This window comes from Lissotriton vulgaris, unplaced genomic scaffold (genome assembly GCF_964263255.1).
Source record: "Lissotriton vulgaris unplaced genomic scaffold, aLisVul1.2 SCAFFOLD_779, whole genome shotgun sequence".
Classification (NCBI taxonomy): Eukaryota; Metazoa; Chordata; class Amphibia; order Caudata; family Salamandridae; genus Lissotriton; species Lissotriton vulgaris.
The window spans coordinates 193,888-221,469 of NW_028251431.1; the positions used below are offsets into that span (position 1 = coordinate 193,888).

General features: G+C 42.6%; 1 protein-coding gene across 2 annotated transcripts in view; it reads left to right on the top strand.

Annotated features, from left to right (window-relative positions):
- LOC147662885 (tetratricopeptide repeat protein 39B-like) overlaps nt 1-27,582 on the top strand; it is a 308,732-nt gene that overhangs the window by 190,283 nt on the left and 90,867 nt on the right. For both annotated transcript variants that reach the window (XM_086950822.1, XM_086950823.1), the window contains exon 3: nt 184-315. In XM_086950822.1, coding sequence (XP_086806948.1) covers nt 184-315 — 132 coding nt within the window. The remainder of the gene's footprint in view (nt 1-183; nt 316-27,582) is intronic.

Genomic DNA, 27,582 nt, shown 5'->3' on the forward strand with positions numbered 1-27,582 from the left:
AAGTGAGCCTGACTAGAACCAATGCAGTCTTTGTGAGTTTATTCCACTTTAAGGCCACACAACCATATCCTATAATTCTCCCAAACCCTAACACTCACCCACTGTGATTACACTATTCAAAACTAAAATGACCGAACGTGTGGAACAGGATTGAAAGTTTTAACGTTTATTTTGCTTCTCCAGGGCTAAAGACAGCATGTACCACGCCCTTGGTTACAGCTCCATCATAGTTATGCAGGCATGCATGACGTTTGAACACCAGGACATCCAAATGGCAATCTGTACAATGAAGGAAGCACTGCATACATGCCAGCGGTAAGCCTGACTTCTGTTAGTTTTGATGGATTGCACTCCTTGCCACTGTCTCATGTGGTACTTCGATTTCTCATTTGGTTTTGTGCTGACTTATCTTGTTTGCGTAAGAGGCTCTTATCCTCTAATTTTCACAATTTTACATTGATCGCTGATGTTTCCCATTGAAGGTTTACAACATTAATTGGTACTTTCACAGCTTACACATGGGGAAATGGAATAAGGGGGTAGGAGAATTATTGTGAGGTCGCAGATCTTCTAAGACAGAAGATGAGTGCATACCAAAGGTTTCTTTAAAATGCACTATGGTCTGCCTTTCTGATTGTTTTGCATTTGAACAAGAAGGCTAGAATTTTTCAGAGACAGGAAAGAATAAATGGGTTTGCTGATTATCTCCTATATAAAGTACCTCTTTGGCTTAAAATCTTTCATATACTGTCTCGATTGTTTAGCAGTAATCTTTATTACTCTTAGTCCAAGTCTTCTTCATCACATTCCTCACTCCTTGAAGTATACCCTACACTGAAAGGCAGGTCATTTACAGATCAACACTAAAAATGTTAGTCCTTTTTTAGTGTTAACACTACTTCCCTCCTCTTACCCATAATACTGCCTCTTTCTCTGAAGCTGGTCTGTTTTTTTCACTCTCCGACATGGCAGTGGCAATTTTCTAGTCGCGCTATGGAGATTCAGGTAAGTTTAAATAATAAATAAATGTTTTGAAAAGGATCAGGCTGTGATATAGCGGGCTGGATTGTTCCATGTTGGTAGCCCGCCTGGCACAGTTTACGGGTCCACACAGCAGGCCAAGTAAAGGCGGTGGGGAGCCAGTTCTCTTCTTCTGTCAGGCTGCGTCTGTGTACATGTGATAGGAGTTTACCTAAGTCTTCAGGTGGAAAATGGAGGGCTGTAAGTGTGCAGTGAAAAGGAGGTACATTGAGACTGCGTCAGATTCAGGAGAGTTTATAGCCGTGTGACAAGATGAAGTGCAGCTGAACACCGACAAGGCTGTAGCTTCAGCTGTACAAAATCAAAATAGAATATTTGAGATGAGCTTGTGCTATATTGTTTTTTCAGTAAAACTACATCTCTGCAAATGTAATGGTCATTTAATGGAAGATGTGCTTTCTTTCTGCAAATCGCAGTGCAGTACCGCACCATACTTTAGTAACATATCTGTGACAGAGCGCTACACCATCAACTACATACACCACCGTTACCACCCTCCTGCTGAATGTGCATGGTTCATTTGTCACACCTGTTCTGTGTGTAATTGTTTGATTTTTCACAATCTCAATGGCTTGAGTGATATAACATTGATAGTAGCACCTGCACTCAGAAAATTGTTCCTGCACCGCCATATTCTAAAGGTTCTGAGTAAAAGGGTACCGGGCAGAAGATATGAGGTGCTTGCTCTGTATGAATACTATTAACTGGGATGCAAAATAAAAAGGACTGTCAGGTGACAGGGGAATAGAAGTGTGTTCCTATTTTGTTGTTCTAGGTTGGCATTGTATCCCCTACTAGGAGAACTGAGACTGGAAAGTGACACATAGTCAGGTCTCCTTGGTTCAGTGTAACCAGCAATTATTTTACTCCATTTCTTTGCTACAAATAAAATTTTTAAAATAATAGAACAAATACCCTTGACAGAAATGTAGTCCTAAAATTGAGAACAGCCGAGATTAGTGTATTGGAACCCGTGAGGCAAAAATTGACAATTGCACTAAAATGCACAATTTCAATCTGAATTTTACTGTTCCTCTTAGCAGCTGTGCTTCAGAGAGGTTGGAACATCCCATTACCTCCCATCCTCTCTGCCACATCCACACATGGAGCTACAGAGCAGAAAATTGGAAGCAAAGTGCTTTTTGCGCAATGAGAACATATCTATCCAAGGCTTGACCCATGATTTGGTTATGTTCGCGAAAACTATTGGATGTAGTTATAGATCTGCAGATGAAGGCAACTGATGTCTAAACTGATCTTTCACGAAATTCTGTTCCCCTGGCAGGGAACATGCCTTAGAAAACAACAGCTGATTTCCTGCCAATATGGAAATCTGCTGAGCCTTCTCCGTTATATCTGCACTGTATATTCTCCCCTGGTAATTTATGTAGCCTTGGCAACCTGATTGTTTTGGATTAACAGTGCCTTGCTCTAGATTAGAGGGACGAATCTCTGTAGAGCCAGAAACATGGCCAACAGTTCATTATAATTGGAGGAAAGTCACTGTTCCTCTGGAAAGTCTCTGTTCCATCTTTCCTAAACTCTAATTTCCCAAACCACCTCCTAGTTTAATGCACTGACATCCCTAGTTATAACTATTGGATATTAAGCAACAATGGAGCGCTGTAGTAACTCCGACACAGGTTGAGTTGATTTAAATGGTTTATTGATGAAGAAGTGAAGCAGTAAGTATAAAAGGTGCTGCCAGCTTGAAGAAGAATTCAGATCTGGCAAACACTCTAAGCATCATACAACATGACATGCAAACATTCCAAAATCACATTCTACAGCTCATGCCCACAACTCTACAGAGAATAAGCATCACTACACATCCCCCTCCTTAAATATACAAAAATAAACAAAAGATAAAAGAATAAAAAGAAGCACAAATCAGACAGAGAAATAAATATTTATGAACATAATCATTTAAGAATTTAGGAGCCACAATTTTTCTTCCACTTCTGGTGGAAATTTGGAATTGCAACTCCTTATCAACAGAAGAATCAGTATTACTGGAAACCTGTGCATGGTCAGCACACGAATTTGAAAGAGTGTGTGGGAAAGAAGATTGAGAAGATGGAAGTAATGACTCAGATGAATCTGCAAGGACCTCAGAGTCAACCTGTGGAACCATTGGTTGAAGAACCATACTGTTATGAGAAGCATCCTTGTTAGAAGAAGCAGAACTTGTGTCTGAGAGCACAACTGGAGAAAACCACCAAAATTCACCAACATCACCCACATCCTCCTTCTTTATTGTAAGAGGATCAGACACCCTGGCAAAAGCAATCTTACTCATATGATGAATGGATCCATCATCCAACATAACAGTGTTACACATAACTTTAGTTATGGTTCTAGGATATGAAAAAAGAGGCTGCAGTTTACCAACCTTCCTAGTTAACTTGACTCTAACTAATTGACCAACGCCACCATGAGTTTCCTTAGTCCCATGTTTTTTTATCATAGTAAGATTTACTCTTGTTCTGAGATTTGCAAATGTTATCAATAACCTTCTCAGCATTCCAAATATATTCCCTACTTCTGCCCATCCACACAGGATTCAACTTGGAATAAGGAAATCTGCCTCTCATCAAACCAAAAGGACTTTCACCACAAGTCTCATGAACCATAATTCTATACGACCACAACATTTTATCTAACTCATTGTACCAGTCTTTCTTATTCTTATTGGCAAGTTGCAAAGTCCCTTTAATGACTCTGTTAACTCTCTCGACCACAGAATTACCTTGAGGATGGTATAAAGCTGAAAATCTTTGTTTAATGCCAGTAGATTCCATAAAAACTTTCATAGCATCGGACTTGAACTGAACACTGTTGTCAGTTAATATAGATGCAGGTAAACCTTCCCTGATAACACATTCATCCAAAAATGTTATAACGGTATCAGTGTTTACTCTATCAACAACCTTCAATTCAATCCACCTCGAGAATAAGTCAACTAAAACCAGAATATACTTGACGAGGATCCCATCCTCGTCGCCAAATCTGTAGTACCTCCGACACAGGTTGAGTTGATTTAAATGGTTTATTGATGAAGAAGTGAAGCAGTACGTATAAAAGGTGCTGCCAGCTTGAAGAAGAATTCAGATCTGGCAAACACTCTAAGCATCATACAACATGACATGCAAACATTCCAAATTCACATTCTACAGCTCATGCCCACAACTCTACAGAGAATAAGCATCACTACAAGTGCTCTTGCTCAAGTGATTCTTTCCCAACCACCAAGTAATTTGTCCCCTCAAATTCTCTGTTAGAGGAAATAAGGATGGTAATAACTCGCTGGCTGGATTCCAAATGGCTAACATGTACTGATCTAACAGCTTTAGAGATAGTCTTGGCCAAGGGAGTAATGCAGTTATACCTGACATGTATCCCTGCACTAGTAGAAACTGTTTAACTGCAGCAAAGTCCTTGCTTAACCTCATCTGTAGCAGGTTTTGAAGAGTGACAAGGCTTGCCACAGGGCCTTATGGAATCGAACTCTAATGAAAAGGCGATCATGTGCAGGCAGTAAATGAGATTACTTGAGATTGAAAACATATTTGAACTCTTGAATATTTCAACATCGTTGTTTTTTTTATTATACTGAGCTTTCAAAAATGAATTAGCACAGATTAGGCAGTTTAGATATGGGAAAATGTGTATTACTAGCATATGTACAAAGTCAACCATTGGAGCCAATACCTTTGCGAATACCCTCAGAGATTCTGAAAAGACAAATGGAAGAACTAAAAATGGAAATCTTCTCCAAGGGAAAAACAAAGGTACTTCTGCACAAAGTGATGAATCCATATTTGGAAAAAGGTGTCTTGTAAATCTAGAGGTGTTCGAAAATCATCTGAAGATGATATAGGAATCTGTGATAATATAATCTTGAAAGCCTTTGACGTCAGCTACCGATTTACACCATCAGGTCTAGAATTTGTCTTACTACCCTGATGGTTTTCTTAATGCATAGAGGATTAAACATACACCTTTTCCTCTTTTTGCTTGAGAGATCTCCACTGTTGCATTCTTTTTTGATGATGTGTATACCCTGAATAAATGTCTCTCCATTGGAAGCATCTTTTAGAGGAGAAGTAGATTAAAAGTTCACCTTTGGAGGAAGTTGCCTTAATTCTATTGTATACCCTCCATAACTAGGTTTACTCATTTGTCTAGGAGATTCCATTTGATTTCACGCTAGTTGTTTAAAAGGTTGTAAAAGCTTCTTCTCCTTAGCGGATCTTTTGACCATCTTCTATAATTCATGTTCGAAAAACTTTTGCCCACTAAATGATAGATGGAGAAACACGCCCTTTAGTGCTCTAAGGTTTTAAGAAAATATTTCTTCTGCCAAAAGCGATGACACCAAATGCCAATACTGCTAGAACCAAACTCTGAAAGGTTGAATCAGACAGGAAATGTCCTATTTATGGATGTAAGCAGGTCTGTTCAATCCTCTCCTTTTTGCAAACACTCATATACGACTTAGACGTCCTTTAGTAGAGTTAGCCTTGCCAATGCAGCATAGGTTGCAGCCTGAAATGTGACGTTAGCTGCTGCATGACCCCTCTTTACTGCTCCCTCCACCGTGTATACAGGGTCTGAAGACAGGGAGTCCGCCCTAGTTAGTGTAGATGACATCATTGTGAAAAGAGCATTCACACTGGCAGACTGTGGAAAGAGGGGGCTTATGTCTGTCAAGGGAGATCTGCGAGGGAAAGATCTTGGGAAATACATCTGATCTATTTCAATCCATTTCTTTAAAAGCATGTTCTCCACTCCATCACAGAGACAATAAATCCAAATTACTTAGCGTAAAATAATTAAATAATTTATTAGGGTCCATCACTTGGTCAGGCATCTTTTTATGACTAATAACCTCCGCCGGCTGAGCACCTTGAACTAATTTGCTGTTCGGCTTCATTGTCATAAACACTGGGCTCTAAAGTATGGTGCGGTACTGCACTGCGATTTGCAGAAAGAAAGCACATCTTCCATTAAATGACCATTACATTTGCAGAGATGTAGTTTTACTGAAAAAACAATATAGCACAAACAATAATGTGTGGGAATCGGGTGTCAGTGAATATTTATCATTTGAGCTTCACCAAGTTAAATGTCCTGATTTGGTTTGATCCTATTAAAAACTTTGGTTCCATCACATTTCACAATGACAAGAAAAGCGTGCTTCATGTGTGCTTCCCTAACTGCTCATATATTTAGAAATTTCTGTACAGATAATTTACAGGTATTTAAATGTTGTGTGTTAGTTAAAAATTGACATCCAATAGCAATTCGATTTGCACCTCTTGTACGCCAGCAAGAATGTCACATAGTTGACTTTACAAAATCTTCCAACTTTGCTGTCATGGAAAGTTAACATCCGTCTCCATGTGAACTATATAAGCAGCAGTTTGTCAGAAGACATATCTAGACATTTTACCTCTGTTTTTGAAGACACAGCAAATGTGACAAGATAAAAACAAAATGTAAGCGCAACTTTGCAGCTCATTCACCTTCTGAATTCATGCATGGTTATTTTGGGGATGCTGCTGCGCCCTCCCCCACAGTCCTACTTGCAACGCCTATGCACATTTTCCCTCTTCAATGTAACATTCATTTTTTCTGAGTAAAGATTTCTTGCTTGCCCTCCTGACTAATTCTACATTTTCTCCACTGCGCTTCTTCTCGAGGGACAAAATAACCTGATATTCTCACATCCTCTTGCCTTTGCTTCTAAGCGCCAGTCATTTAGAAAACCATTCCTCATTGCTAACAATATCATTAATTGTCCCTTTTTCGTTACCCAAGTTGCCTTTGTTGGGCTTGGCCAAAAGCACTTTTTAATGTACCGAAGCATAGATTCTCTTAAATCACCTAGTGTCTCAGGTAGCCAGTCGTCTAAAAATGAAATCGGGTCATCTCCCTCCTCTTGTTTGCGTTTGTCATATGCTGAAGTTTGGGCCTTTTAATTTTCTGACTGGCCAACTCTCAAAGGTATTCAACTTGTGACTGTCACAAGTCTCTCTTGTATTTCCTTGATTCATTGTACAGATCCTAGATTGCGCCCATGGCACTATCTGTTACCCAGTTTCTGTAAGGTTATGATAATCTCACTCAGGTTGTTGACTTTCATATTTGGCAGGGTAGTCCTGTTTTGCCCAGCCTGTCCTTTACAGTGCTCATTGTGGAGAAACTTGGGGGATTACATCAAGCAGGGAACTGTTCATGGTATGACATGTACATGAAAGGTACAATAATGATTAGCATGAAAGTGACATAAAACGAAGTATAATAAAGCAATACAGTATTGCTAACAAAAAATTGAATGTAGAGGAAGCATGTAAAAATAAGATGGAATCGTGTATCAATACACAACACATACAACATACATCTCTTCCCTTAATAAAATAACTAAACAAAATCCTTGAGGTCTCTTACCTTGTCTTGATCTACACCTCATATGAACCAGAAAAGCTACAGTGAATTTAGCCCACATGACTTCTTTTTGACAGGAATTACCATGGCCCACCATACTATCATCACAGATGTGTGAGGAAATATCAGAGCTAACATTGAAATCATACCACCCGCTTTTATTCTTTTTAAATGTGCTGCCTAGCTCTTGTTTTTACAGGTATTTGCTCCTAATACATGCTGCTAATCTTTCCTTGACACTCGCCTGCTCCTCCGCACCGCTACCCTTCCTCCATTCCTCCCCGGTCCACTGCAGCAATTCTTGCTGATTTTGAGCGAGGGAGGTTTGGTTAAGCTTGCGAACACTTCTGCAGCAACAATCCCGGATGCCATCTTGGGAGTGGGAGGCTCTAGTCTCCTTTCCCATCCCAATGCCTCTGTCCATATAAATGGAGTATGGTGCCGACGCGCAGCGGGCGCGCTGAAGGCGTGCCAAAGGCAAGCCTGTCTGTGCCCGTCCACGCCCAGCCCCGTACCCTTGGCCAGCCATCTCCAGATTCTGCAGGGATCATTAGGTACTCTTGGGAGGCTCTGTTGGCATCAAGACCCAGTGGTGAAGGTCTCCCTGAAATCAGCCCTAACACCTCTCCCCCGACCACTCCCCATTTCTCTTGCCCTAAGCAGACCAGGTGCCCTGGTCCCAATCTTGCCAGCAGCTCAGTTAACACTTTGACACCTGACCATCAAAATAGAAAAGGTTGTGACCCAATACTTGTACTCATCACAAAAAGGGTATCAGAGGGTCAGGATTCCTACAGGTGATTATTGGGGACAGTAGTAGTGAGTTATTACCACTAGCCATACAACAGTTTTTTTAGTGAAAGTCACAAGAGCCAGGTCAGGTCAGTGTCTGGTCTCTGGCACCCATCAGTCACAACTCGGAACCGCCCTTCATCATTTGGGGCTCCGAGGACCAACACTGCACCTGATCTTATCTCTAGCAGGAAAGGACTGACCTTCCTGCTGGTCAGGGCGCAGTCGCTTTAAGTTGGAAAGATAGTGATGTAACTGACGGGGTGAAAAAATGTGCAGTGCAAAGAACAAAGTGATATCAAAGGATACAGAAAAGGTGAATAAAATTGGTTTAGGAAGCAAAGAAATTTTTAATTTGATATAGCTCCCACTACCAATATTAAAAATAGCCAAGACAGGGGAAAATTTATAAACTGTCTAGTGGTGGAACGTGGTCGACATGTGTGAGAAGGTGGCCTGATATGCAGTGCTCACCATTCTAGTGAACACTATGTATCAGTCCAGCAACCCTTATTGATGATTGGTTGTAAGTCAACCTTATAGACCAGCTATCCTAGTAGCGTGGATACGAGCAGTCTAAGGCTAAAGACTCGAGAGGGCTTGTTAAGCCAGCTGTTATACCACACATGTACCCCTTGAATACCAAGTGAAAGGACACCACACAAGTGTTATGAAAATAAACAGTTATTTATTAAGAATCACAACAGCCCTGTACTCTTTATGAGGACAGGGTACTAAGCACAAACCAAAACTCTTACAAAAATACTTAAGTTAGCACAGTATATACAAATGCCCGAGGGGCACGGAAAACCATATACTCTGAAAGTGGAATGCGAAATTACTAGCAGGTAAGTACAGTACTAATAGCCTTTGGAATCGCTAGGACTTGACTATAGAATCGTTAGATTACTTCTAGGAGACCCAGGGGACTCGGTGCAGAGTGTGCACTCTCACGCGTGATGCGGGACAAAGTCTATGGTAGCTAGGAATTGCAAAGTTAGTGTTCTCGGGTGAACCCGACCTGGTAGGAGGAAAACGAAAGTGGATTCTGACCCTTGGATAGTGAGGCTATGCTGGGGCACCGAAATGCCGAAGTTACCTAGCCCAGGGGCTGCAGCTGCATAGGACTCAAAGGACGTCGGGAATCCTCGTAGACGGACCAGGAGCCTGGAAGAAATAAGTTGCTGGCAGGCGACCAGTGAAGAAAGTTCGGTGGATCCAAGCCTGGATCGATGGAAGATGACACCTGAAAGCAGAGGGGACCAAGTTCGAGACTACTAGCCAGTAGTCAGTGGGCACCAGGAGGGCACCGGATGGTAGCCACCTCGACTAGGTGAGTGGGTGACGCTGTGCTCGGTGATCTCACGGACCAGGAGGCGTTGTCGGCGACCAGGATGGAGGAGCGAGCTGTCCCACGAAGATAGAAGCTGTCGGCGTCGCTGGACCCAGGATTGGGCAACAAAGCCTTGGCAAATTCAAGCCCACGCGGTGGACCTAAAATGGCGTCTGGAGTGGACCAGGAGGGTCCGGGGTGCCTCTCTTGAGGAAGGAAGCAAGGGCCAGTCTGGAGCAACCAGACCAGCAGCAGTGATGTCGTCGGGCGTCGTGCAGAAGGCCACAAGCCAGCCGGCTAGTAGCCACACAGCGCGGTGAGCACGCAAAAGCCGAAGGGCCCCACGCAGATCGTGGAGATGCTGGAGGGCTGATCTTCGGTGCTGGAGCTGCTCAGGGTTGGGGCTTCTCGGACCCCAAAGCACTCACCAGTGGAAGACTCGGTGGGCTTGTTACAAAGAAGTCGTGCAGTCTTGGCGATCATCAGTCCCTCGAGGTCTCGTCGCACTCACAGTTCTCAGCTTTGCTGTAGAGGTGAGTAGAGGTCAGAGGTGCCAGGGAAGCCGGGTCTCGTCGAGCTGGGTCGTCGGATTCGTGAAGAAGGACTTGCAGCAGACCGCAGTGTTCTTAGGATGATGCCCGCTTGATGCAGGGTGACTACTCCTTAGCCACAAGGGAGAATCTTGAAGAAGGAAATCTTGAAGTCCTTTCGAAGAAAGTCGTGTCTTGATTCCAAAGATGATCTAATTTGAACAGGGGGCCCGCTCCCATCTTTATACTAAAAAAGGGGGCTGACCCGGTGACTAGGTCCTGCCTATGGGTGGGACTAGGAGGGGGGTGGTTACACCCCTCTGCCATGCTGGACTTCCCCAGGCCAGGGGCTGGTGTGCCCCTGGAACTGGTTCAGACCGGCCTATGCGTAGTGAGCACCGGGGTGCCACTCAGCAGTCACCTTCCTGAAAAGCCCTGCCTACCCAGGATACACAAAACCATGTCTGGGACGGTGCTAGCACCGCCCCGGACAGGAAACCCTTTGTCCAAGCCTCCCTCGCTGGAAGGACTCCCAGCAGCAGGAGGTCAGACTCGTGTCTGTGGTGGCAGCATCCATTTTGTGGAGCTGAGGCTTCAGTTAACTTTAACCGGGGTTCACAGTTACATACATGTCGTGTCCCTCTAGAAGGGTGGAATGCTAACCCCGTCGCCAGAATTGGCGAGGGGTTAGTATTCCAATTCGTATGACACCTTACTCGACATGTTTTGATAAAGCAATACCAAAGTTAGCATTTTACCGCGAGGATTATAATGCACTTAAGAGTATATGGTATGCGTTATCATGGAACAGCTATTAGGACTTGGTTCCGCAAGCTGCAGACAGGCTCGGCTCATGCCAGAGCACCATCTCACACGATTCCAAGCACTCTGCCTTCAGGATTGTCAAGGCCTGCCATAGGAGTGACTGATAGGAATCTGGGTGTCCATTTTAGGGTTAGGTATAGGTATACTACACCTACAGCAAAGGGTGATTACACGACTTTGCCCCAGCTGTCATGCAGCCAGTTGTGTCAAATTTAGGAGGCCAGCCAGGGGTGGCATAATACATGCTGCAGCCCCTGGCAGCCCTGGGTACACCTATGCCCTGAGTTACAGGGTCTGATAAGGTGGCCCAGTCCCAATTGGAAATGTACCTAGGGTACATGGAATCCATTTTACAGAGAGAGCAGTAGGCCTGGGGTCCTGATTGGCAGGGCCCCAGGTCGACTATGTCAAAAACCAGCTAAAACACAGGGCAAAAAGTTGGGGGCAACCATAGTCAGGAGGTACCTTCCTACAACATGTTTCAGCAAATAATGGCCATGTGGCCTTGCTTTCTTCAGGACCTTAGAATGACGCTACTGCATACAAAAAAAAACCAACGTGTGAAGAAGTGTTTTTATAAAAAAAGAGGAGATTATTGGAACAACTTAGATACTGATATATGTGTCACCTGGACCTCCTAGGTGTACTTGTTCCGAGTCTTCTCACAAATTCAGTAGTACACTGAAAGAGAAATGCATGGCATGAGTACATCACGCACCACCTGTCCACAAAAAAACCTTTTTTCTCACCAATGATAAGTACCGACATTAGTGAAGCCTATATCCAAAGAATAAGGCCAAATGCACTGTATGTACTAATGCCTTCCAGTTCCTATAGAACTTGAAACTTTTCAAATTTCACATACTACATCTTACCTGATTTGTAAGAAGTAGAGACCTCACCCCACCTGGCTGCGGCTCAGGACATAGGTGAAGCACCGCTCTGTAAAGGTGAATAAATTCAAGCCATTGAATCATTCACCATAAACATGCCAACAACACACAACACAGGTTTAATTATTGCCGAGAAATTCTGTCATGGTATGAAGCTAGTGCATAAGTGGATTTCATTGCTTATACTGTACTAGCATGGTAAGTAGAGCGATATAGGTATTGTTATATCCGCTCTGAACCTATTAGGTTAATGTGCCCACATGGATCTATGAGAGTAAAGCGTGATAGCAAACCCGCCTCTCGAACCTTATGGTAGAAAGCGTGTGCCCAAAAGCGGTATTAATGCCATCCTATTAGCTCTACAGAACCAATAGTCTATATGCCCAGAGATAAACCATCTAAGTATAGCGGTATGTCGTGGTGGAAATCCCGCCTTTCCAAACAACAGCGGAGGGTGTATGCCCCAAGAAGTTACGCGCTGCTGCCGGCTGAATTAAAAGAAAGAAGAGAACGTTGAAAGCGTTTCAGGGGGCCTTACCTTTCCGTCGGTACTCCAACGCGGCATCTGTGCCGTCTGGGGAGGTACCGGCGGTCTGTTTACTCACATTTTTATCACGTTGCTCATGATTGGTCGAGGCCGTCACGTGATAAGCGAACAGGCCGCGTCATGCGTTGGTAATGCCACAAACGCTAGGATTGGTTGAGCCCAGAGGGGATTAGACCAATCACGCGCATACCGCGCGTCGTCATGGCAATAATTGGTAAATACACGTCAGAATAAACACTAATCAGGTGGTGATTTCAGAACGAGGACCAAGGTATGTCATCGTTCAGCCCTGTTCGATCAGTACCAAGTTTCAAAACCCATTTTTGTTCTTTCACTAGCAGAAAATTGCCCACATTCGTGACGTGTGATGGACTGAACGGTTTCTCTAGGACCGTCCATTTAAATGACGTGGGTGAGTGATTCAAGGTGATGAAATGGGTGGTAAGCCTAGTAGCCTGCCTCTTACAGTTGATGGTACTTCTGTGTCTCACCTTGATCTTTCGAGTGGTCATCCCCACGTATCTGAGTCCGCAGGGGCAGGTGATCAGATAAATTAATTTGTCGCTGTTGCAGTTAGTGAATCTCACTTGTCTCCAGGGCCTAGACGTCCCGATGTCAATTTCTGTGGTTTTGGACGTCTGAGCACATGATTGGCATGTGCCGCATGGATGATGGCCGGATACTGGAGGCAAGTCCCATAGGGTACCCACTGCTCTAGGTGTTTCCTCTCGTGGTCTAGTGTGGACCATTCTATCTCTCAAGTTGGGTCCTCTCTTAAAGGAGAACAACGGCTGTTGGATAGAATGGGGTCCTGAATTCAAGATGGACCAACGTTTCGTCACCGCTTTCTTGATACAATTGGATAATGTACCAAAAGTATGTACAAAAGTAAGCCTTTCCAGAGGTGCTTTCGGAGTAGTTGGTTCCAATAATGCTGCTCGATTGTTGTTGCTAGCCCGCTTCATGGCTCGATGTACCAGACGGGGAGGGTATTTCCTATTGACAAGCTGAGTCTTGAGTGCGGTAGAGTGTGTCTTGAAAGCTGTGCCAGTGGAACAATTTCTTTGTACCCGTAAAAATTGCCCAAAGGGCAAATTGTCCCGCAAAGACTTGGGATGATGGCTGTCGTACAACAGGAGGGAATTTCTGGACATAGGCTTCCTATACAGTTCTGACTGTAATCCAGTAGTTGTGGCCTTAATCATGAGGTAGAGGAAAGCCAAACTGTCGCCGCCAATTTCTATGGTGAAGCGTAAGAAAGCATTTCTGCTGTTCAACCATCCTAGGAAGTCCTGACAACTTGCTCTTGAGCCTCGCCACACCACCAATATATCATCGATATATCATTTCCAGGTTTTTATCTGCTCGAAGTATGGATTGGACTCGGTCAGGACATGTCGTTGTTCGAAGAAGTGTACATAGAGATTTGCCAGGCTGGGGGCATAAACGCTCCCCATACTGGTTCCAGACACTTGTAAGTATGTGTTGTCTTCAAACTTAAAAAAGTTCTTCTTCATTGCTAAAGTCGCACAGGCCATGATGAAATGCACCGGAGTGATGGTATCTATCTCATTGGTGTCAAGCAGAGAATGGATGACTTCAAGGGTTTCATCCTGAGGTATGGAGGTGTATAAAGCCTCTACATCAAACGAGACCAAAATGTCAGTTGTGACATCAAAGTCCAGGTCAGGTAATAGACGTAAGACGTCGGTGGTATCCTTTAAGTAAGTAGGCATCGTTTGGACCATTGGACGTAAGAAGTGATCTACAAACGTCGACAGGGGTTCTAGGATCGACGCGATGCCCGAGATGATAGGTCTACCTGGTGGCGGGCGTTGCTCTTTGTGCACCTTCGGTAAGATGTAGAAATAAGGGGTCACTGGATGTTCTGTGTTGAGGAACCTAGCGTCGGACTCGGTTACCCATCCTTCAGTCAGAGCCTCCTCCGTCATGTTCCGAATCGTTCTTTGTAAATCCACCGTTGGATCCTGATCCAAAAGGCGGTAAGATCTTACGTCACTCAATTGTCGAAGACATTCGGCTCGATATGTCTCTGTATCAAGAATGACAATGGCCCCGCCTTTATCGGCCGGTTTAATGGTTATTGACTTGTCAGCAGACAATGATTTAAGGGCCTGATGCTCTGCTTTAGGGAGATTACAGAATGTTCTTTCGTCTTGTTTGAATAACTCCTCGATATCTCGTTCAATGGCCTGTTCAAAGGCTAACACATGGGCCGGCATAAGATGGGTGGGTGGGTTGTAAACATCTTGTGTATGCTACTAAACACAAGGTCCCTAGTGAAACACTATCTGAAGTTCTCTGACCTTTTACAAGGGCAGCAAGTAGATGTTGCTTTTGTAACTGAACTATGGGCAGACTGTGGCCCTGGTCCAGAAATTGTCCCAGCAACCCCCACCACTCCCCAGGATATGCCGTCTATCAGTTAGACAGGCAACTAAAGAAGGGCGGGGTATGGCTGTCTTTTTTCGTACATATTTTAAAACGACCTTCGAGCCACCAGCCACCCCTGGTTTTGAGGCCCTAGATTTCCTGATGAAGCTTCTGGACTCACAGCCATTTAAGGGAATGCTAATGGAATGCTAATCTACTGCCCTCCAGGACCGAAAAGCGGTTTCGCTGAAGAGCTTAGCATGACTCTTGAATCACACATTCTTAATGCTAATTTCTCGGTGTTAGGTGATTTTAATTTCCACTTGAAAAATGAAACTAACCCAGACTCCTTAAAGTTGATTGATACAATGAATGCGCTTGGGCTATCCTTAATCTTTAGAGTCCAACGCACAAGGCTGGACATATGCTAAATGGCATTTTCTCAAACCATCCAGATATTAATTTACTACCATCTCTTCCTCTCACCTGGTCAAATCATTGGGCAGTAAACTGGCAAATAAAGACCAAGAAAAATGCCATGTACAGAGATACAATTAAATAAACCCCCAAAGAAGCCTGGCACAAGATACAGCCGGTCGAACTGAAAGATGTCCTTACCTCGGTACCCTGCCAATCGGCTGACAACCTGGAACGGAGCGTTAAAAACCTTTCGCTCTGGTTAAACTTGGTGCTAGACACTGTAGCACTGGTCAAACGAAGAACCATAGCTAAAAAAGTCTCCCAGCCATGGTATAACGAAACCGTTAGGACATCAATGCAGGACTGCCGCAGGCAAGAACAGAAATGGAGAAAAAAATACGAGGTCGAGGAGAAAGTTATCTACAAAAATAAACTAGCGGAACACAAAAAAACTATCATAGCTGCAAAAACCTCCTAATATTCTGAGCAGATAAAATTAGGTTGTGATGCTAACACAACTATTTTTTATAGTTATAATAAAATTGGTGGCTCCAGCCAGCCTCAACACTGCAGTAATTAATCAAAAGTTGTGTGATGCTCTGGCCAATTTTTTTCAAGAAAAGGTCGCCAACATCTTTAACAATTTCACTGCAGGGAGAACTGCCATCCAATTGAAAGGACAACTCCCAATTACCACATCAGTTCAAGCCAGATTCTCCACCTTTAGGGCTGCTTTGGAAAAACAGCTTGCAAAGTTAATCCCATCAATTAAATCTGACGCCCGTATGACCCTTGCTCCCCAGAAAAAATGCACTTTATCCCGGTACAAGTGGCACAAAACCTGGGGCAAATCTTTAGTCAAATGTTTGCCGAGGGAATTTTCCTTACTCTAACGTGCCTCTGTTCAACATCTGACGACACACAGTATGGGTTCAGGAACAACCAAAGCACAGAATCTTCCCTGATAGTAGCCACTGAAGATATCCGAGAAAAGATCAATAAAGGGGGGACAGCGGCTCTGATCTTGCTAGATCTCTCTGCGGCATTTGATACGGTCAACCATGATATTCTGGATGACCGTCTGCGGAGCTTGAGGATTGAGGCTACTGCATTAGAGCTTCTTCAATCCTTCCTGGCCAATAGACACCAAAGTGTGGCTTTGGGTAATTTCCCATCTAGGCCTTTCTCCCTGCCCCACGTAGTCCCTCAGGGCTTGGCCCTGGGCCCAACACTATTCCACCTTTATGTTACACCATTGTCGACACTCATTAAAACTTCTGGCTTCTCCCTATCATCATTCGCTGACAACACTCAAATTGTGGTGCCACTAACAAAATCTGAAATTAATTCAAGCTCTGCCTTTAGGATCTGCATGAGGAAGTGAGCAATTGGATGGACAATAGTTGTCGTAAACTGAAAGCCATAAAGACTGAGGTCATTATTTTTGGTAACAACCCCTCATTTTGTAGGACAGCTTGGTGGCCGTCCAAATTGGGCCCACTCCCTGAACCCACAAACAAAGTATTAATTCTCAGTTTTCTGTTAGATTATGAGCTAAAGCTCAAAGATCAAGTGAACAAAACTATTTCTGCCTCATTCTGTTACCTGAAGTTGGTAAGAAAGATTGAAACATTTCTACCTCCTGAGCTTTTGAAAACTGTAATTATTGCTTTGGTACTCTCAAGGATTGACTACTGCAATAGTCTGTCTTAACCTGGCAGTAGGTCCTATGAAGAGGCTTCAGACTCTGCAGAATGCAGCTGTATACTTCCCTTTAAAATTCCTAAATATGAATCTGCTAAAAGACCCATCAGGAAATTCCACTGGCTACCAGTCCGACAACGCTGCAGGTTCAAGGCCCTCCGTTTGGCCTACAAATCACTGTATGGACAGGGACCATTTCAAGGAGAATCTCCATTGGTATGTCCCAGGGAGGACTCGCCGTTCAAGTTCTGCCAAGAACCCGATTGTTTACCAATTTAGGATGACCACCTGGGGAGGAAAGCGCTTTTTCAGGACCATGGCAGTGCTCCTGAATAGCCCATCACTGACACTAAAAGCTGCCCCTCCTTACTCGCCTTCAGAAAGGCCTTGAAGACATGGCACTTACACAAGACTAGGAGGCACTCTGCATCCATTCCTGACCCCTATAGCACCATAACGCCCTCGAGCATGAGTTTGCGCTTTACAAATTACATTCATATCATATCATATGACCACAATTTGTCCTGTAATAGACCATTTACATCCAATCTATTAGCTATGGCGAGTCAAAATTCTGTTAATCCTTTAGACTAAAACATTACTTTGTGTAGCTGGCATGCATTAGTGCATTATTCCACACCAATGGAGAAATGACTTCCTCTTATGCAGGATACTTTGCATACCATTGACTGTGGTGATAGAGAAGGGAAATCCTTCTCCAATGAAACGGTCTTTAAGAAAACTAATAGCTGCCAGTATCAATTGATTTTATACATGTCCATTTAACACACTGCGAGTAGTATTCCACCAAAGTGATAATGTATTTCTTGTCACCATTGAAGATGTGAAAGAGACCCATAAGATCTAGAGCTGAATGCCACTGAGGAGACAGTGAAAGTCTGCAACATAAAAGAGATGTATCAGCTGTTGCATATTCAGAACAATACTTAATTAAACAGGCAATCATCTTATCCATATTTTGCCCCTAGTACACTTCTCTGATCATCTTCTTGGTAAATCATTCTCCCAAATATCTGCTGCCTGCAAGTTCTGTGGTCCTGTGTTGCATGCACACTAACAAGTGGAATAGTCTTGTAACCCCTCATCACAACTCCAAATAAGCTGTAGCTTTAAAAACAAAGATCTCCCCCTGGGCCATTTATCAATAACGAACCTTTATATGTGAGTTAAATTATCATCGTCAGCCATGCCTTTCATTCACTTATTCTTGTCTAACATATTTCCAGCCATATCAAAGGTATCATTGACAGAAGCCACAACATAGTAAATTTAAAACAAAGTCACAATTATAAGTATTTGTTAATTGGAATTCAAATTCTTTTAATTCGTGTATGTACATTCATGTGTCTTTTATGGCTATTTTTGCCGAAATAAAGATTTAAATAAGTATTTGCAGACAGCTTCAACACGCTATCTGCCCTGCAATTGTTCTTTCCAGAAACATACTCTATATCAAAATTGAATTAAAATAACTTTGATAGAGTCCAAACCAAGCTTGAGGACATATTTCTAGTACCATGCTTGAAAATCAGAACTATAAGCCGTTTGTGTTCAGTTAGAAGAACAAGATGCCTACCCCAAAGGAAAGTTTTAAAGTTTTTCAATCACACGCATGCATCCCAAGATCTCCTTTGAATGGTGGAATACCTTTGCTGAGTGTCAGATACAATTCTGCGGGCAAAAGTGACAATATTAAAAGATTGAACTTGCCCATCAATACATTGTTAGAACAGCACCAGGACATATAGCACTTGCATAACTGTGACTGTGTATTATTTCTTTTGAGAAAAGGTGTTAAAGCGGGGGCATTCACAATTTTGTTCGTGATTTAGTTAAGGTCAGACGTCATTTGACTTGTTCAAAATATTTAAAAAGTTTTCTTGATGAGCACACTCATCAAAGCTGTAAGTGAAAAATAAAACATCCACAAAACTAGAATAAAATGTACTTAACTGAGGAAAAGAGGACCATTGACCTCTGTTCTTGGGTAATTTCTCATTTTGTATAGTCTGGACTAGAGAAAAGTCTTTTGTACTGATACTCTCCACAGATATGCAATGTTCCGATTAATCTACCTCCTTTCTCTGAAATTTTCGCTTATCTATAGATAAAGTCATACCTTTAAATTATAAAATGCGATAAACTTTGCTTTTCCTATTGTTATGGTAATGAAGAGAATTACCAGTGATCAAAATGCCCTCTTGAAATGCCCCAACTCCGTCCGTGTCACTAAACAATGAATACATGAGTATCTGGAATGCAGTTGCAGTCAAGGTTAAACTAAACTGCATGGGACAGAAAAAAAAATAATCATCAAGGGATAAGAAACGTATTGGGATGCTTGCAATTTTGTAATAAACAAATCTGTTGGTAGCCCCCTCTCTGAATGAATTCTTCAGAGAGAAAATTGTAACCATAAAACGCAACATTGCTAGCTCTCCTAAATCGTCTCCTTTGGATGATATTTTTAATAACCCTACTACAATAGATACCCTTCCTGCTATAGATCCTAAAACTTTTTCAACTCTCCTGGCACGGGTTAAGTCTGGCTCACCCGATGACATCTGCCCACCCCACATTTTTACAGAGATTGGGCACTCTATCCCTCACGGGATCCTTTCTCTGCTTAATGACTCACTTAACCAGGGAAAGGTACCAGCAGGGTTTAAACATGCTCTACTGATTCCCCTGATCAAAAAACCCAGTCTTGATCCTCACGATCCATCTAACTATCGCCCGATATCCTTGCTGCCACTCCTATCAAAAATTCTGGAGGCACACGTTGCTAGCTGTCTCTCTAGCTTCGTTGAAACCACTGGATATCTGGAGCCCAATCAAGCTGGGTTTCGACCAGGGCATTCAACCGAGATGGTGACACTGGCGGTCCAGAATGTACTAAGAAGCAATGCAGACAAGGACATTCACCAAGCAATGGTACTTCTTGACCTGTCGGCCGCATTCGACACGGTCGACCATACCATCTTGGTCGACCGTGTCGAACAGGCTGGCCTGAGAGGCTCGGCACTTAGATGGCTGAAGTCATTTATTTCGGAGCGTACCCAGGCAGTGAGATTAGGAACTTTTACAGCCCCTAAAATCAAAAACGAATGTGGAGTCCCTCAAGGCTCGTCCCTGTCCCCACTTTTATTTAATTTGTATTTACGACCCCTGTTATTTTCATTAAAAAAGTTTAGAGCCTTAATTTTTAACTATGCAGATGATCTGCAACTGATCTTCTGTCTGGACTCCCCTGGCGCGGCCACCGAATTTCGGGAGGCAATGGTTCACATTCAGAGATGGATGGGCCTATATCACCTGAAACTTAACCCAGGCAAAACTGAATTGATTTTGCCTGGGAAGAGTGAACTGTATTGGGGACCACACTTCTGGCCTCCAGAAATGGGAGACCCTCCAGCTAAATCCCAAACAGTTAAGAGCCTAGGAATCACTTTCAACGAAGATCTTTCGCTCAAAAGTCAGGTAGGGACTGTGGTATCTGCAAGTTTCTTTCAACTTCGCAAGATTAAGAAGATTGCCCACCTTTTAACCCACCCTGCTCTGATTCAGGCCATTATTGCTCTTGTGCTGTCCCGTTTGGATTACTCCAATAGTTTATATTTGGGTCTACCAGCGGGGCAGCTCAAGAGACTTCAACTGGTCCAGAACCAAGCGGCCAGGTTGATTTGCAAAATTCCTAAGTGGCAGTCTATCAGACCTGGACTGGCCAGTCTCCATTGGCTGCCTGTAGCGCAGAGAGCAGCATTCAAAGCGGGATGCATTATCTTCAGGGCTCTACCAGGTAAGGGCCCTGGATTCATTAGCAGCCTGCTTGTCAGTTACACTCCCTCCCGTGCTCTCCGCTCCGGCCAAAAGAACTTGTTAGTGGTGCCCCGGATCAGGAAACAACGCCAGGGAGGAGGATCCTTCCACTTCCTAGCTTCCTCCCTGTGGAACTCCTTGCCACTGCCGCTAAGGCTCCACAAAGATCTGTTAGCCTTTAGACAGGCTTTTAAAACTTGGCTCTTTAAGCAAGCTTATCCTTAGTTAATTTTTCTTTCTGTCACATGTTATGTTTTGCCAGTCTTCCACAGCGCCATGAAGCCTACGGGCGTACGTGCGCTTAATAAATTTAATTTAACATAACATAACATAACATAACATAACATACATGTCCAGTGTGGAAAAATATTTGGCATGACACTGTTTAGAAAACAGCTCTTGAATTTTTAGGAGGAGATGGCAGAATTAGCTTAATCAAAGGATGGAGATCTGCACACATCCTCAAATATCCTGATGTTTTTCAGACATGAATTTTAGGCGCAACCCGCTCGGACGGATCAGTGGGTTCTATACCGCCATGTTCACATAACTCCTTTAAAGATTGGACAAGTCCCCCGTAACGCTAAAACATGCTCTATGCATTTTATTTTTGACAGGTATTTCATTATTCTTGAGTTAGATTTCATGTCGGGAATAGTCAACCTTTTCTAATTTGCAAATGAACAAATCCTTGTGTCCAAAAAGCGTGTTCCGTGTTAGCTAAGGATCCATCAACCTAAGAAATAGGTTTGTCCAATCCTAGTCAAGATTTATTCCAAGATTGCCATTATAATCCATTTCAAGTTAAGCCTTTTTAGTTATGTGATCTTTTTCTAAGGTTAAACAAATAGTGGAAATCAGGAATCCAACCATTGGAATCCAATTTCTGGAATAGGAACATGTTCTTACATCAGCATCATGTAATGTTAGATCACCCCATTTTTAGTCAACAGTATAAGAAGAATCAAAGTCTGCTCAAACTTCAAGGCTATCTATTGAAATGCAACGAATTGAAGAATATTATGGGTCTTCATCAATGCCATATTGATCTTTATGAACTGTCAAAGTTTTCCCATTGTCCAAACTATCCAGCTCTGGCAAATGTGAAATCACTAAGATTACATTGACTTTGGAATACAGTTGAACTTCGTCAGAATCCTGAACAAGGTTGATCACTTTGGACGAGGATGCATACACTGCCAAAATGACCCAGTTTATAGCCGTTTAGCTTTGTCATGACAAGATTTGTAATTGGCAGAAAGCGGATGTGAGGCATGATAAAAACGTTGGTGATTCAAATTACCCCCAAAAGTAGCGTAATCTTTGTTTTTTGAACTTAATGACTTCTTCTGAAGTCTTCTACTGAACAAAAGACAAATGTCTGAGCTTGATGAGATTTAAACAATTCCTTGAATAAGCGGTTTGAAATTTACACACTCTTAATAATATCCACAGTTTCTTTCAGAGTGGGTTTCTAAGAGTAATTGTCCTTGATTTTTTAAAATTAAAACAAAGAACAACAATCTGGTATTTAATGTAAAGTTTTAAAGTACCGTCAAACTCACATTGGAAAGCCAGCATTCTCAGAGATCCGACATAGGAGTGGATTGGTTTGTTTGGATTTGAACTCTGGTGTAAAATGTATGTCTCTCAACAACAACGTGAGGCTCATCAATAAAGTGTTCTTTAAGTCTAGCAATTGTTTCTGGGTACTCATTGAAATCACCTGCAGCAAATCCCTGATGACTAGGTTAAAACGGTAAATATTCACACATTTGTTCAATCTCCTTTCCAAGAAGTTTTAAAAGTAAAGCTTTTTTCTGTTATAATGCAATGTTTTTCCGACAAAGGCCACTAAATAAATTTTTAATTAACTTGAGCTCGGAATCTCATTTCTTTAGGGGTTCACCAGGTAAGTCACTAAATAAATAAAAGAGAATGATTGAACTGCAATATAACCAAAAGTGTACACAAGAATGGAATCAATTAGTTGGAACAACATTAGCAGCAATGCCGACGTTGGCCAGTAGGTGGCACTAGAGTCTAAAATATTAATAATTCACGGACAAATATAGAGACACTAGGGAAACAAAGATGGCACAACCCCCCAAAAAATCAATAATAAACAGTGATTTAGCAGGGCGGAGTTGAAGATAACGTAAAAATTAATGAACAGAGCAGCAAGATCCTGACAAGAAACTGATCATGCGGCTGCGGACGTTGCAATTTTCATCGTTGTTTCTATTGAACGGTGTTCTAAAGAGGCAGCGGTAGCTGAAAAGGCTGGGGATTTTTTATTTTATTAATGTATTTATTTTATGCGTTTTTATATAGCGCGGACTTCACCCAAAGGTGTCAGAGCGGTTCACAATAGGAACAGTAATGATACATGAGGAGAAAATTACATGAGAACAAAATACCCAAAAGCAAATGTTAAGTTACATGAGGCAAAAGTGACAATTGTGAGCAAACAAAATACAAGAGGTAGCAAACGGTACATTACAGGAGGAAAAAGTGGCATGTGTGCAAGTTACAAAGGCGTACACAGTACAAGTACAGGTATAATACTGCAATAAATGGCAGACACTCAAGCACAAGAACAAAGGATACGTAGGCAATGGTGGCACTTGGGCAAGTGTCTAAAGCAAACAAGATGTGAGAGGTAGCAACCAGTATGTTACAAGAGAAAAGTGACGTGTGCATGTTACAAAAGAGTACCAAACACAGGTAGAAGGATAATACTACAATAAATGGCAGATACTCAAACCGCAAGAACACACTGGGTGTGATTGTTGCCAAATGTCACAAAAGAGCTAAGGAAATACGAAATATATGCTCTTTATTGCAGCCCCCATCCTGTGGCTACATGTCATCAGCAACAAACCAATGGCTAAGCAATGGAATCTTCAGAAATACAGGGCAACAGGAAGTGACTTGGGAGAACACTAAGGAATGGAACCCTAAGAAGGAATGTATATCAGTATTCAACAGGCGAACCTTCATGGTGTATTTTATACATCATACAGGTAGCTTTAGAGCTGACACTAGATAAATATGGCAAACCTGAAAGCCCAACCTCGGCGTTGTCCCAGTTTATGGTGTGGTAATATTTGCACCTCATAAGGCATGAAAAGTCATTGAGTTAATATATCTGCAATTTTTACACTGATGTACCCCATCAGTGCTGTCCTCCCCCTTAGATGCTTCTTACGTGATGCTCTGCCTCACATCCCAACTTCACCTCAGACCGCAAGTACAAACATCTTCCACAGATTAAGGTACGCTTGCCTCCCAGGAGATCTCCGGCCACCATAGCAGTAGTGTACTCTGTCTGGTCCCATGTCTCCTGAGCCCTGCATTCCTCTGCCTCTGACCCCCTGCATACACCGCTCCATTTCTGTAATTCCGCTCCACTGCAGCCAAGTCCACTCCCTGTTGGTTAGTTAGGCAAAGGGGCAGGAAGTCTCTTTCTGGGTCTTGTCAGACTTTGAATGGGACTCAGTTGTTCCTCAGCACCTTCTCACAAGTGCACACTATTCAGTGGTAATAAATGCACGTTTTTTAGTTGCTCATATTTTTACATTATTTTGGCCTTGGAGCGACATGAAAGATGCTGCACGCTAGTTGTCCTCAAGGCAAATCTCCCTTCAAATAAGATGAGGGGCAAATGAATGATCCGGCATTTGAAGACTAAATAATGTGACATGGGTGTCTACGTTATTAGTGAAAGAAAGGAAAAATATTTAGAAATGTAGGAACACCTGTTCTAATTATAAAAAAATAATAATCTCTAAACAGTTTGGTATGCTTCATTTTACGCACTTATCTCTCTAGAAGGAACTTTATGATTGGAAAAATGTGACTTTCAAAAGAGATGCAACCTATTTGTGATTCTTCTAAAGTTTGACTGTTATGTTGAAACAACTGCTGCTTTGACAATAGTGTTTTTGATGTGAACATGAACTTGTTGGTGGTTAATTTCTCCCACGGTTCACCTCAGAACCCAAGATCATCATCTGCAGCGTCCCCCAACAATCATCCCTCAACCCCACCCTCTCCAACACGTACATGGATCACATGGACTCAACATCATCTCCTATGCAGACGTCACCTAACTCATCTTCTCGCTCTCAGAAGACTCCTCCAACACCAGAGCCAGCTTCCACCGATGTATGATGAACGTCGCCGTCTGGATGAAGTACAACTGTCTCAAGCTCAACATGGACAAGACAGAAGTCCTCATCTATGGGAACAACACCTCCCCATAGAACGACGCATGGTGGCTTGCTGAACTTGGCCCATCCCCGCCCCGCCAGATCACGCCCTCAACCTCAGCCTATACTTGGACAGCAAGCTATCTGTGAAGGAACAGGTAAATGCAGTCTCTTCTGCCTGCTTCCACACCCTATGTATGTTCCGCAAGATCTTCAGGTGGCTCCCAGTCAACACTAGAAGGGCTGTCATGCAGACCCTCATCACCAGCAGGCTGTACTACGGGAACACAATCTGTGTAGGAATCACTGCACGCCTCCTGAAGAGAGTACAGACAATACAAAAAACTCAGTGGGAAGACTCCTCCTCTGACGCCCCAGACGGACCCACATCACATCATACCAATCCAGAAGAGATGCCAGTTCAAGATGATGACCCACACATACAGGGCCCTACACAACGAAGGACGAGCATACATCAACAAACATATGACCTTTCACCAACCAACCAAACCCCTGCAATCTGCCTCACTCTTACTCATAGATACCACTTGGGTTTGCCAAAGCAACAGCGGAGGACACTCCTTCTCTACCTGGCGGTCAAAGCTTGGATCGACCGTCCCCTGCAACTCTGGACCGCCCCATCGCTTCAGGAATTAAAAAAAAGGACTCAAGAACGTATTGCATCTTTTAACAGTGGTTTTATTCTTCCACTGTTGGAAAATGTCTAGTTCACAAGAACCCTTTTCACATACCACGTACCTTGTGTCCTAGACTAATGGCTACTAAGTGGTCAATATCATGTGCACCATGTTCAGACTTTACTGGTTTCTTGGTAAACTGAGAACAAAAAATTGTCCCAAAATGCAACCAACTGGTTTAAAAGTCAGGACTGACTGAAAGCAACGTCCTTGCCTTGGGTCCCTCGTTCGATTTGAGTACCCAGACCGTAGCAGCACCATTGCTATGTGAGCAGGTTAAACCTGCAGCAAAGGAGTGAACATCAAGATGAAATAATCATGTTTTAGGAAATGCAAGTGCACAGTTTAACCTAATTCAACTCTTATGACTACCCATTCAAAGTTCATAATATTTATGTGTATGCAAATGACCTCCACCTATATGCAGGCATTGTTTTTATAATAATGTTTGCATGGAACCAGGTCTTTGAGACATTAATAACCCTCTTCCCCATATAGCATCTTGAAAAAGTTAAGGGAGACATGCCTGAGAGAAGCAGTGAGTATGAGCGACCGAGGTAGTGAGTGTGATACAGATCATTCAAAGCACAGAGTCCCTTCATAGCAGAGTCAATTACACCAATATAGAAATGGTAGTGGTGGTTTTAATGGTAGCACATCATTCCTAGTGTCGCTTATTAGTTATTTTAAAGTATTGGTGCCCCTCAGGGTTAAGCATAGACACATCAGTACCTCAGGTGTCTGCTCACTGTAGTTTTCGCAAACCCAGTATTCAAACAATATATAGATATAGCCCCGGCACTCTAACTAGTTCGTTGGTTTATTCATACAAAATGTTTTAAGACTTTAGATATCTCATTTATACAAACACCAATAAGTATTTTTGGGCACTGTTTAATATTGTGAGATATAAAGAGTCAACATTATTCCTCAAACATTTTGTTAAAAGCACATACATTCCAAAGTTACAATATAGTGAAGATGGCAAATATAATACAACAGGCTTGTTATGAAGCAGTAGATGTTATGTAATTTCATATACAGCACATAAGTTGCATTGGAACAGTGTCGTGCCGATGAAAGATGTACAAAGATAATATTCTTGTAGAGCGATGAAGCAATGAAGCGGCAGCAATTACACGTTTGTTGCACAAACTACCAAAGCGGAGAACGAAAACTACCTGTCAAGCAATATTCCGCCTTTAGTTGAAATAATCATGTACATACGTCCCAATGAAAGCAAAATGATTGCAAACATTGGAAATGCACAGTTTTGTGTTTTTTTTTAACTCCGTGATGGTGCGTTATAAGCAGATGCTTCCAGTGCTCAGCACCTGCTCCTAATTGTCAGCACCAGCTCTAGTGACCGTCCACCAAATGGTGGCACTGTCTGTCTAATTTTGAGATGAGCACAACAGTGATTAATAGGTCAATAGAGATTACAAAATAATTATACCTGTCGCTCATGCCCTTATTATAGCTTAGGGGGATTGCAATAGTCTGAAGTGTCACGCTTGTAGGAGTGCAGTGGTTATTAGTTGTGTTGGAACTGCCATTGACAAAGCTGGAAGGGTCAATGGGTGATGCGGCCTGCTGTGGCCTCCAAAGATGGGCTCTGGCACTTACTTTTTTGCAGATTAAACACTGCTCATAAGCGCAGATAAAAACTGATTTTAAAAGTTTGCAAAACAGTGGAACACACCACTGGAATCCACACAAAAAATCCCCACTGATAACGGAATACCATAACATTTGCTCAACCGATAAGTACTCGAAAGGCAACTGTAGATCAAAATTATTGATATTTTTAAGTTTGCTACAGGTTCAAATGACTTCCTAATGTATAAACTGAGGGAAATAACACTTTTGGTTTCAAAGCAATCCTGACAGATTTGTCTCTT